The 12,093-nt window shown below is 44.0% G+C and overlaps 1 protein-coding gene across 1 annotated transcript in view; it reads left to right on the forward strand.

The window, feature by feature from the left end:
- Positions 1 to 10,689, forward strand: part of LOC118376181 (ATP-binding cassette sub-family C member 9-like) — a gene marked incomplete at its 3' end in the record, with an annotated part of 15,181 nt that extends 4,492 nt beyond the window's left edge. The window contains exons 3-8 of the mRNA XM_052507061.1: positions 6,887 to 7,028; positions 7,917 to 8,038; positions 8,265 to 8,431; positions 8,645 to 8,780; positions 9,610 to 9,716; positions 10,504 to 10,689. Coding sequence (XP_052363021.1) covers positions 6,887 to 7,028; positions 7,917 to 8,038; positions 8,265 to 8,431; positions 8,645 to 8,780; positions 9,610 to 9,716; positions 10,504 to 10,689 — 860 coding nt within the window. The remainder of the gene's footprint in view (positions 1 to 6,886; positions 7,029 to 7,916; positions 8,039 to 8,264; positions 8,432 to 8,644; positions 8,781 to 9,609; positions 9,717 to 10,503) is intronic.
- Between the last annotated feature and the right edge of the window lie 1,404 nt (positions 10,690 to 12,093).

Genomic DNA, 12,093 nt, shown 5'->3' on the forward strand with positions numbered 1-12,093 from the left:
AGAACAGGCTCAGAAGGGGACAGAACAGGCTCAGAAGGGGACAGAACAGGCTCAGAAGGGGACAGAACAGGCTCAGAGGGGGACAGAACAGGCTCAGAAGGGGACAGAACAGGCTCAGAGGGGGACAGAACAGGCTCAGAAGGGGACAGAACAGGCTCAGAAGGGGACAGAACAGGCTCAGAAGGGGACAGAACAGGCTCAGAGGGGGAAAGAACAGGCTCAGAAGGGGACAGAACAGGCTCAGAAGGGGACAGAACAGGCTCAGAAGGGGACAGAACAGGCTCAGAAGGGGACAGAACAGGCTCAGAGGGGGAAAGAACAGGCTCAGAAGGGGACAGAACAGGCTCAGAGGGGGACAGAACAGGCTCAGAACGGGACAGAATAAGCTCAGAAGGGGACAGAACAGGCTCAGAAGGGGACAGAACAGGCTCAGAAGGGGACAAAACAGGCTCAGAAGGGGAAAGAACAGGCTCAGAAGGGGACAGAACAGGCTCAGAAGGGGACAGAACAGGCTCAGAAGGGGAAAGAACAGGCTCAGAAGGGGACAGAACAGGCTCAGAAGGGGACAGAACAGGCTCAGAAGGGGACAGAACAGGCTCAGAAGGGGACAGAACAGGCTCAGAAGGGGACAGAACAGGCTCAGAAGGGGAAAGAACAGGCTCAGAAGGGGAAAGAACAGGCTCAGAAGGGGACAGAACAGGCTCAGAAGGGGACACAATGGGATCAGAAAGGGACATAATTGCTTTACCTCTGATGGTCTGTGTTTGTGTGAGTGTTAATGTGGGTGTTAATGTGGGTGTGTTCGTGACAATCCCAAAGCAGCATGATTCAAGGATGCCTTTGGTAACAATCCTTTCATCCCCCACACCTGCTTCACCAACAGAAAACACTGTTATGTTGCTGCACTGTATTCAAGCTACCGTCATCCCCCACACCTGCTTCACCAACAGAAAGCAGTATTAAGATGCTGCACTGTATACAAGCTACTGTCATCCCCCACACCTGCTTCACCAACAGAAAACACTGTTATGTTGCTGCATTGTATACAAGCTACTGTCATCCCTCACACCTGCTTCACCAACAGAAAGCAGTATTAAGATGCTGCACTGTATACCAGCTACTGTCATCCCCCACACCTGCTTCACCAACAGAAAGCAGTATTAAGATGCTGCACTGTATACAAGCTACTGTCATCCCCCACACCTGCTTCACCAACAGAAAGCAGTATTAAATGCTGCACTGTATACAAGCTACTGTCATCCCCCACACCTGCTTCACCAACAGAAAGCAGTATTAAATGCTGCACTGTATACAAGCTACTTTTCATTCTTTCTGAGCTTTCAGTCACACCGTTCATATAAAGCCTTGAAGCATCATAACGCCTACTGACCACCGACTGGGTTTAATCCATTCCACTGTTCCAGACTCACAGTCCTGTGTAGAAGATAGGAAACTCTGTGTAAAGCCCTATGATTGATCTTGTGTCGGACATTCAGCACTGGTCTGTATGTGGGGCGGCAGGTAGCCTGGTGATGGACTAGTAACTGAGAGTTGGACGAGTAACCGAAAAGTTGCTAGATCGATTCCTCGAGCTGACAAGGTAAAAATCTGTCGTTCTGCCGCTGAACAAGGCAGTTAACCCACTGTTTCTAGGCAGTCATTGAAAATAAGAATTTGTTCTGAAACTGACTTCCCTAGTTAAATTTTAAAAAATGTGTTCTTCATTGATCTGCTGGCTGTCAGTCTCATTTTCCCCAGTGAACATAAAACAGCTTTCCCCAGACCACAGAACAGCTGGTTAGACTCCTGGCTCTGGCCCAGACTTTATCTAACTGAGCAGGAGGACTGTGGGACTGTGGGATCGTGGTCTCTGAGTTGTTGTGGGACTGTGAGAAAACATAGAAAAACACATTTTCTTGAAGAACAGGTCAGATGCAACATTTGGTAACAGAATGACGGCACCAACAGCACAAACCATTATTCTGTTATTAACAAACGTTGCATCTGCACTGGTGTAAATGTGTTCTTGTAACATGTTCAGTAGAAGTTGTTATAAGTCGTCCTCGTGCATATAAGGGTCTGGTTTGTTCAACTTGGCAATCATTGTTTTTTGTTTGACATACATTTAAAAGTGAAACATCTGACTCTCAGCATCACTCTCTTATCATGTAATTTCCACAATCACATCAATTTGGCTAGCTAACAGCTAACAGCTAACAGCTAACTTTACCTGGATAAATTAGCTTGGTCATAATCTCTAAATATTGTTTGATTTGCTTGCCAGAAGTAGCGAGGAGACAACTTCACCAGGACGATTTTAGACTCAAAATATAGGCTACTAACTGATTTCATGCTCTTTCCAAAAGTCTTCTCTGATGAAGCAAGCTAAAAAACACACATTGCTTCCTTAGCTAATTAGCTACATGCCGAATCAATATGCCACCCTCACGTACTGTAGCCTATCTGAAATGACATTAACTATGTTTACTGATGGTGAAAAGCATGCAGTTACTGGCTGTGTCACTATAATATGAAGCTAAATGTGCACATTTTCTTTGCGTGGAATAATCTAAAATTAATAGGTGATCCTATTACAACCAAATTTAGTTGGTAACATTTAGTTGGCAACTCCTTGAAAATGGCACGCAGTTGTCAATGGTTTTAACGGAGTGGGGGCCTCCCTGCCCCCCAGCAGACAAATCCAACGTTCTGCCCCTTAACCCAACGTTTACTGATAACAGTCTATTGTTGTGTTGTTCTAGAAGGCCTACTCTGGGGAGACTGACTGGGTGTGTCTGTTGCTCATCTGATTAATGGGAATGGCTCTGACTAGCAGCCCAGTCCCTGAGGAAAACATTAACTGATGCTTCCTGGTCAAATCTTTGTGTGTGTGTGTATTTCATTTAAAATCAAATCAAATCAAATTGTATTGGTCACATACACATGGTGAGCAGATGTAAATGTGAGTGTAGAGAAATGCTTGTGCTTCTAGTTCCCACCATGCAGTAATATCTAACAAGTAATCTAACTTAACTGCCTTATACACACAAGTGTAAAGGAATGAATAAGAATATGTACATATAAATATATGGATGAGCGATGGCCGAGCGGCATAGGCAAGATGCAGTAGATGATATAGAATACAGTATATACATATGAGATGAGTAATGTAGGGTATGTAAACATTATATAAAAGTGGTATTGTTTAAAGTGACTAGTGATATATTTATTACATCCAATTTTTTATTATTAGAGTGGCTAGAGATGAGTCAGTATGTTGGCAGCAGCCACTCAATGTTAGTGATGTCTGTTTAACAGTCAGATGGCCTTGAGATAGAAGCTGTTTTTCAGTCTCTCGGTCCCAGCTTTGATGCACCTGTACTGACCTCACCTTCTAGATGATAGCGGGGTGAACAGGCAGTGGCTCGGGTGGTTGTTGTCCTTGATGATCTTTATGGCCTTCCTGTGACATCGGGTGCTGTAGGTGTCCTGGAGGGCAGGTAGTTTGCCCCCGGTGATGCGTTGTGCAGATCTCACTACCTGAGTGTTTATGGAGACTGTTTCTGTGTTACTGTATGTTCTGAGTGTTTATGGAGACTGCTTTTACACCTGCATTGTTTGCTGTTTGGGGTTTTAGGCTGGGTTTCTGTACAGCACTTTGAGATATCAGCTGATGTACGAAGGGCTATATAAATAAATTTGATTTGATTTGATTTGATTTGTTTCTGTGTTACTGTATGTTCTGAGTGTTTATAGAGACTGTTTCTGTGTTACTGAATGTTCTGAGTGTTTATGGAGACCGTTTCTGTGTTACTGTATGTTCTGAGTGTTTATAGAGACTGTTTCTGTGTTACTGAATGTTCTGAGTGTTTATGGAGACTGTTTCTGTGTTACTGTATGTTCTGAGTGTTTATGGAGACTGTTTCTGTGTTACTGTATGTTCTGAGTGTTTATGGAGACCGTTTCTGTGTTACTGTATGTTCTGAGTGTTTATGGAGACTGTTTCTGTGTTACTGTATGTTCTGAGTGTTTATGGAGACTGTTTCTGTGTTACTGTATGTTCTGAGTGTTTATGGAGACTGTTTCTGTGTTACTGTATGTTCTGAGTGTTTATGGAGACTGTTTCTGTGTTACTGTATGTTCTGAGTGTTTATGGAGACTGTTTCTGTGTTACTGTATGTTCTGAGTGTTTATGGAGACTGTTTCTGTGTTACTGTATGTTCTGAGTGTTTATGGAGACTGTTTCTGTGTTACTGTATGTTCTGAGTGTTTATGGAGACGGTTTCTGTGTTACTGTATGTTCTGAGTGTTTATAGAGACGGTTTCTGTGTTACTGTATGTTCTGAGTGTTTATGGAGACTGTTTCTGTGTTACTGTATGTTCTATGTTCTGTTACTGTGTGAGTGTTTATGGAGACTGTTTCTGTGTTACTGTATGTTCTGAGTGTTTTATGGAGACTGTTTCTGTGTTACTGTATGTTCTGAGTGTTTATGGAGACTGTTTCTGTGTTACTGTATGTTCTGAGTGTTTATGGAGACTGTTTCTGTGTTACTGTATGTTCTGAGTGTTTATGGAGACTGTTTCTGTGTTACTGTATGTTCTGAGTGTTTATGGAGACTGTTTCTGTGTTACTGTATGTTCTGAGTGTTTATGGAGACTGTTTCTGTGTTACTGTATGTTCTGAGTGTTTATGGAGACTGTTTCTGTGTTACTGTATGTTCTGAGTGTTTATGGAGACTGTTTCTGTGTTACTGTATGTTCTGAGTGTTTATGGAGGAGACTGTTTCTGTGTTACTGTATGTTCTGAGTGTTTATGGAGACTGTTTCTGTGTTACTGTATGTTCTGAGTGTTTATGGAGACTGTTTCTGTGTTACTGTATGTTCTGAGTGTTTATGGAGACTGTTTCTGTGTTACTGAATGTTCTGAGTGTTTATGGAGACTGTTTCTGTGTTACTGTATGTTCTGAGTGTTTATGGAGACTGTTTCTGTGTCACTGTACTGTTCTTATAGTGTTTATGGAGACTGTTTCTGTGTTACCATTGTTCTTAGTGTTTATGGAAACTGTTTCTGTGTTACCATTGTTCTTAGTGTTTACAAACTGTTTCTAAAGTTACTGTATGTTCTTAGTGTTTACAAGACTGTTTCTGTGTTACAAACAGTGTTTAAGTTGACTGTTTCTGTGTTCTTATGTTCTAGTGTTTACAAACTGTTTCTGTGTTACCATATGGTCTTATAGGTTTACAAACTGTTTCTGTTTACCATTGGTCTGAGATGTTTACAAAACTGTTTCTGTGTTACAAACAGTGTATAGACGTTTCTGTGTTACTGTAAAGTGTTTACAAACTGTTTCTGTGTTACTTAATGTTAAAGTGTTTACAGACTGTTTCTGTGTTACTGTATGTTCTGAGTGTTTATGAGACTGTTTCTGTGTTACTGTATGTTCTGAGTGTTTAGAGACTGTTTCTGTGTTACTGATGTTCTGAGTGTTTATAGAGACTGTTTCTGTGTTACTGTATGTTCTGAGTGTTTATGGAGACTGTTTCTGTGTTACTTTATGTTCTGAGTGTTTATAGGAAACTGTTTCTTGTTACTAATGTTCAGATTGTTTAGAATGAGACTGTTTCTGTTTATCTGTATGTTCTGTCTGTTTACTGATTACAGTTTCTGTGTTACAGATAATGTTATAGTGTTTATGTAACTGTTTTGTGTTACTCTAAATGAGTAACTGTCATTACTTGGATTACTTGTTTATAGATTACTGTTTCTGTGTTACCCTGTGTGTTTGCATGTTTGTGCAGACTGTTTCTGTGTTCTTATGTTCCTGTTTATCTGAGACTGTTTCTGTGTTACTGTAGGCTGGGGCAGTCTTTGAGCTCTTAGATTTAAAGAACAGCTAAAGTTCACCATTGGTCTTATAGGTTTACAAACAGCTAAAGTTCACCATTGGTCTTATAGGTTTACAAACAGCTAAAGTTCACCATTGGTCTTATAGGTTTACAAACAGCTAAAGTTCACCATTGGTCTTATAGGTTTACAAACAGCTAAAGTTCACCATTGGTCTTATAGGTTTACAAACAGTAAAGTTTACAAACAGTTGAAGTTGACCATTGGTCTTATAGGTTACAAACATCCACCATAACACCTGGCTCCACCATTGGTCTTATAGGTTTACAAACAGTTTCAAATTCTACCATTGGTCTTCAGATAGGTTTATAAACAGCTAAAGTTCACCCTTCCCCTAAAGGTTTACAAACAGTTAACGTTGACCATTAAACTTAAAGGTTTACAAACAGTTGACCATTGAGGGCACTTGCCAAAGTTGCCTGCATTATCCAAGAGTCACCCAGAATATCCATGACTTTCATTGTTTGGCAGGAAAACCTTGATAATGCAGATTGCTTTAGAATGAACTGCTGTGTTTATCTGTGTACTTCGTCTGTTACTGATTACAGATTACATGACAGATAAAGTTATAATTTATGTAATCCTTTGGATTACTCTAAATGAGTAACGTCATTACTTGGTTCAGATCCACCCCATGCAACACCTGGCTTATGTTCCTGTTTATCTTCCCTCCCCTAGGCTGGGGCAGTCAGAGCTCTAAGGTCCAGATCCACCATAACACCTGGCTCCACTTCTCTCCCCTCCCTCTAGGTTCAGCTGGCTCCACTTCCCTCCCCCTAGGCTGGGGCAGTCAGATCTCTAAGGTTCAGATCCACCATAACACCTGGCTCCACTTCCCTCCCCCTAGGCTGGGGCAGTCAGAGCTCTAAGGTTCAGATCCACCATAACACCTGGCTCCACTTCCCTCCCCCTAGGCTGGGGCAGTCAGAGCTCTAAGGTTCAGATCCACCATAACACCTGGCTCCACTTCCCTCCCCCTAGGCTGGGGCAGTCAGAGCTCTAAGGTTCAGATCCACCATAACACCTGGCTCCACTTCCCTGGACACAACCTGCGCTGGATCCTCACATTCACTCTGCTGTTTGTCCACGTCTGTGAGATCGCTGAGGGAATCGTCTCCAACAAGTAAGAAACCCCCTAAAACGACTTCCTGTTACCAAAGAGGTAGTGTACTGTGGAAGAGGAAACATTAGTAGCTGGTCAGAAGCCAGTGTTCACATGAGATTGTGTTCTGGGTTTCTGAGATTACAGAAGAAGTGCTATTCCTCTCTGTCATTGTTGTGTCCTAAAACGAATGACTCCCAAGTTTCAGGTGCAGTGAACTATTGAATGTCCTTGCTTCCCTCCAGACCAATGTTTATAGAAAAATGAAACCACTGTCCCTCAAAATAACCCCACTCTCCAGTTCACCCAGACTGCAACCAATAAGATCCTCCACAATGCTGCAGTAACACAAAGCTATGATCGGAGCCATCGTCCGATGCATCACAAACCCTGCATCAAAACCTGTTGATTGCACCACCTGCTTATTTAGTGGCTGAAGCTAGCAGCTTCCTTCCATGAACAGCTTCAGCGTCGTCCAACATTTGATAAAAATATATTTCAATTTTGGGAGGGGGGGGGGACAAAAAATGAAGAGTACAGATTATTGTATGGTACAATATGCAAGTGTTTTTGAGAAGGATCATTTGAAAAATAAAATTGTATTGAGTAAATGTATTTATTGGTTTCTTGTCATTTGAAAAAAAATGTTATTTGTTGATGTAAAAAATAGAAATGTACTAATTTTAAGCTTGTGTCATTAGATTTGGTGGTGGGGTTGTGATAAATTATTGCGAAAAATGGGGTCCCCAGACATCCTGGCGAAAAAGTTTGAATGCCACTGGGTTAACTGTATGTTAACTGTATGAGACTGAATACAACGTCAACCTATAAAGCAGAGATACATGGCAAAACAAACTGACTTTGTTTATTTGAGTATTGATGCAACCTCCTGTCTCTCCATCCTTTCAGACAGATGGACACCAATCACCTCCACCTCTTTATGCCAGCGTTTATGGGTTTCATAGCAGCCACTACATCTGTGGTGTACTACCACAACATAGAAACCTCCAACTTCCCCAAACTACTGCTGGGTGAGTCAAAATGATACCATCAGTGCATTCATTACTCCAAATGACCAGTTAGTGTTTGAGCAGCGCTGAATCAGCCTCCCTTTGGTGCAGTAGTTTAGAGGCTATGGCAGATGGCCCAAACACAGTTCGCTACACATGAACCATTCTGCTGTACATCATAAAGTATACTTGTAATACATCTCTGGGGAAAGTAGTGCATGAAGTGACCAAGCTCCTCCTTCCTCAGCTCTGTTTATCTACTGGGTTCTGGCGTTCATCACCAAGTCCATCAAGCTGTGGAAGTTTGCAGAGTACGGCGTTGGAGTGCTGCACCTGAGGTTCTGTATCACAGCCCTGCTGGTCGTTCTGTACGGACTCCTCATGGCTGTAGAGATCAACGTCATCAGGGTCAGGGTGAGTTAGAACACTGGTGGACTGACTGCTTCCTGGGTCAGGGGTCATAGAGATTCTATATAAAGACAAGAAGGAAGAGGAGGATGTGATGTGGTGTACTGATGTGATCTGATAGCAGATGCATGGTCTTTATTTCAGCTCCTGTTGGCTTTTTACTTTTTTACCTGGTGTGTGTGTGTTTGTCTCTGTCTTTGTGTCCTGGTGTCCGTGCAGAGGTACGTGTTCTTCGCCAACCCCCAGAAGGTAAAGCCTCCAGAGGACCTTCAGGACCTGGGAGTGAGGTTCCTCCAGCCCTTCGTCAACCTCCTCTCCAAGGCCACATACTGGTGGATGAACCCCCTGATTATAGGTTCGTTTCCTAGGTTCCTTCCTTCTAGGTGTTTTTCCTGGCCACTGTTCTTCCACTACTGCATTGATTGGTCCTTGGGGTTTAGGCTGGGTGTCTGTAAAGTACTTTGTGACAACTGCTGATGTTAAAAGCACATTGATTGCTCCTTGGGGTTTAGGCTGGGTGTCTGTAAAGTACTTTGTGACAGCTACTGATGTTAAAAGCACATTGATTGCTCCTTGGGGTTTAGGCTGGGTGTCTGTAAAGTACTTTGTGACAGCTACTGATGTTAAAAGCACATTGATTGGTCCTTGGGGTTTAGGCTGGGTGTCTGTAAAGTACTTTGTGACAGCTACTGATGTTAAAAGCACATTGATTGCTCTTTGGGGTTTAGGCTGGGTGTCTGTAAAGTACTTTGTGACAGCTACTGATGTTAAAAGCACATTGATTGCTCTTTGGGGTTTAGGCTGGGTGTCTGTAAAGTACTTTGTGACAGCTACTGATGTTAAAAGCACATTGATTGCTCCTTGGGGTTTAGGCTGGGTGTCTGTAAAGTACTTTGTGACAGCTACTGATGTTAAAAGCACATTGATTGGTCCTTGGGGTTTAGGCTGGGTGTCTGTAAAGTACTTTGTGACAGCTACTGATGTTAAAAGCACATTGATTGGTCCTTGGGGTTTAGGCTGGGTGTCTGTAAAGTACTTTTTGACAGCTACTGATGTTAAAAGCACATTGATTGGTCCTTGGGGTTCAGGCTGGGTGTCTGTAAAGTACTTTGTGACAGCTACTCATGTAAAAAGGACTATGATTGATGTACAATTATTTGGATGGATTGATGGCTTGATCACAGGAGCCCATAAAAGACCCATTGAGCTGAAGAAGATTGGCAAACTCCCCATCGCCATGAGAGCCCTCACCAACTACCTGAAGCTCAAAGACGCCTACGAGGATCAGAGGGTGAGTGGAGGAGGGAGTGACAGAGTTTCATATTCTGCTTCTGACAGTGACATACCATTCAATGGATCCCCAGTGCAGTGACCTACCATTCAATGGATCCCCAGTGCAGTGACATACCATTCAATGGATCCCCAGTGCAGTGACATACCATTAAATGGATCCCCAGTGCAGTGACATACCGTTCAATGGATCCCCAGTGCAGTGACATACCATTCAATGGATCCCCAGTGCAGTGACATACCATTCAATGGATCCCCAGTGCAGTGACATACCATTCAATGGATCCCTGCTTTAATTGAATTAGAACATTCTGATCAGATTCTCTACAGTTAAAACTCTGTGTGTTAGATATATGACACTTGTATCCTATACACATGTCAAGCCCAGGAAAGGTTTGAATATATCTCTAAAGACTGTCCATTATAATTGGGGCGGGAATTGGGGCGGCAATTGGGGCGGCAGCGTAGCCTAGTATTTAGAGAGTTGGGCTAGTAATCAAAATGGTTGCAAGTTCGAATCCCCGAGCTGACAAGGTACAAATCTGTCATTCTGCCCCTGAACGAGGCAGTTAACCCACTGTTCCTAGGCCGTCATTGAAAATAAGAATTTGTTCTTAACTGACTTGCCTAGTTAACTAAAGGTAAAATAAAATAAATAAATTATGTAGTCTCGCGAACCAGACTCTGTAATCAGGTCGTCTCATCTTCACTCTGAGATGAAGGTTCATTGTAGTGGAACTCTCCTGTATAATTGTAACCCTTCCATCCCTGTCCCCTCCCCCTCCTAGCAGAATGCCGAGGACCCAGAGAAGGCTCCATCCATCTGGCGTTCTATGTACCGGGCGTTTGGCCGACCCATCCTCCTCAGCAGTACCTTCCGTTACCTGGCGGATCTGCTGGGCTTCGCCGGGCCGCTCTGCATCTATGGAATCGTCGAACATCTCAACAAAAAGCCTGTCAAGGAAGGGAGTGTGGTGTGTAATTACTGTTCCCATCGGCCCATAACTCTGCTCCTGGTCCCATAATTACTGTTCCCATCGGCCCATAACTCTGCTTCTGGTCCCATAATTACTGTTCCCATCGGCCCATAACTATGCTCCTGGTACCATAATTACTGTTCCCATCGGCCCATAACTCTGTTCCTGGTCCCATAGTTACTGTTCCCATCAGCCCATAACTCTGTTCCTGGTCCCATAGTTACTGTTCCCATCGGCCCATAACTCTGTTCCTGGTACCATAATTACTGTTCCCATCGGCCCATAACTCTGGTCCTGGTCCCTGGTCCTGGTACCTGCTCCTGTTCCCATACTCTGCTCCTGGCCCATAATTACTGTACCATAATTACTGTTCCCATCGGCCCATAACTCTGCTCCTGGTACCATAGTTACTGTTCCCATCGGCCCATAACTCTGTTCCTGGTCTCATAATTACTGTTCCCATCGGCCCATAACTCTGCTCCTGGTCCCATCGGCCCATAACTCTGCTCCTGGTCCCATAGTTACTGTTCCCATCGGCCCATAACTCTGCTCCTGGTCTCATAATTACTGTTCCCATCGGCCCATAACTCTGCTCCTGGTCCCATCGGCCCATAACTCTGCTCCTGGTCCCATAGTTACTGTTCCCATCGGCCCATAACTCTGTTCCTGGTACCATAATTACTCTTCCCATCGGCCCATAACGCTGCTCCTGGTCCCATCGGCCCATAACTCTGTTCCTGGTACCATAGTTACTGTTCCCATCGGCCCATAACTCTGCTCCTGGTACCATAATTACTGTTCCCATCGGCCCATAACTCTGCTCCTGGTACCATAGTTACTGTTCCCATCGGCCCATAACTCTGCTCCTGGTACCATAGTTACTGTTCCCATCGGCCCATAACTCTGTTCCTGGTCTCATAATTACTGTTCCCATCGGCCCATAACTCTGCTCCTGGTCCCATCGGCCCATAACTCTGCTCCTGGTCCCATAGTTACTGTTCCCATCGGCCCATAACTCTGCTCCTGGTACCATAGTTACTGTTCCCATCGGCCCATAACTCTGCTCCTGGTCTCATAATTACTGTTCCCATCGGCCCATAACTCTGCTCCTGGTCCCATCGGCCCATAACTCTGCTCCTGGTCCCATAGTTACTGTTCCCATCGGCCCATAACTCTGCTCCTGGTCTCATAATTACTGTTCCCATCGGCCCATAACTCTGCTCCTGGTCCCATTGGCCCATAACTCTGCTCCTGGTCTCATAATTACTGTTCCCATCGGCCCATAACTCTGCTCCTGGTCCCATCGGCCCATAACTCTGCTCCTGGTCCCATAGTTACTGTTCCCATCGGCCCATAACTCTGCTCCTGGTCCCATCGGCCCATAACTCTGCTCCTGGTCTC

This window comes from Oncorhynchus keta, unplaced genomic scaffold (assembly GCF_023373465.1).
Source record: "Oncorhynchus keta strain PuntledgeMale-10-30-2019 unplaced genomic scaffold, Oket_V2 Un_contig_284_pilon_pilon, whole genome shotgun sequence".
Classification (NCBI taxonomy): Eukaryota; Metazoa; Chordata; class Actinopteri; order Salmoniformes; family Salmonidae; genus Oncorhynchus; species Oncorhynchus keta.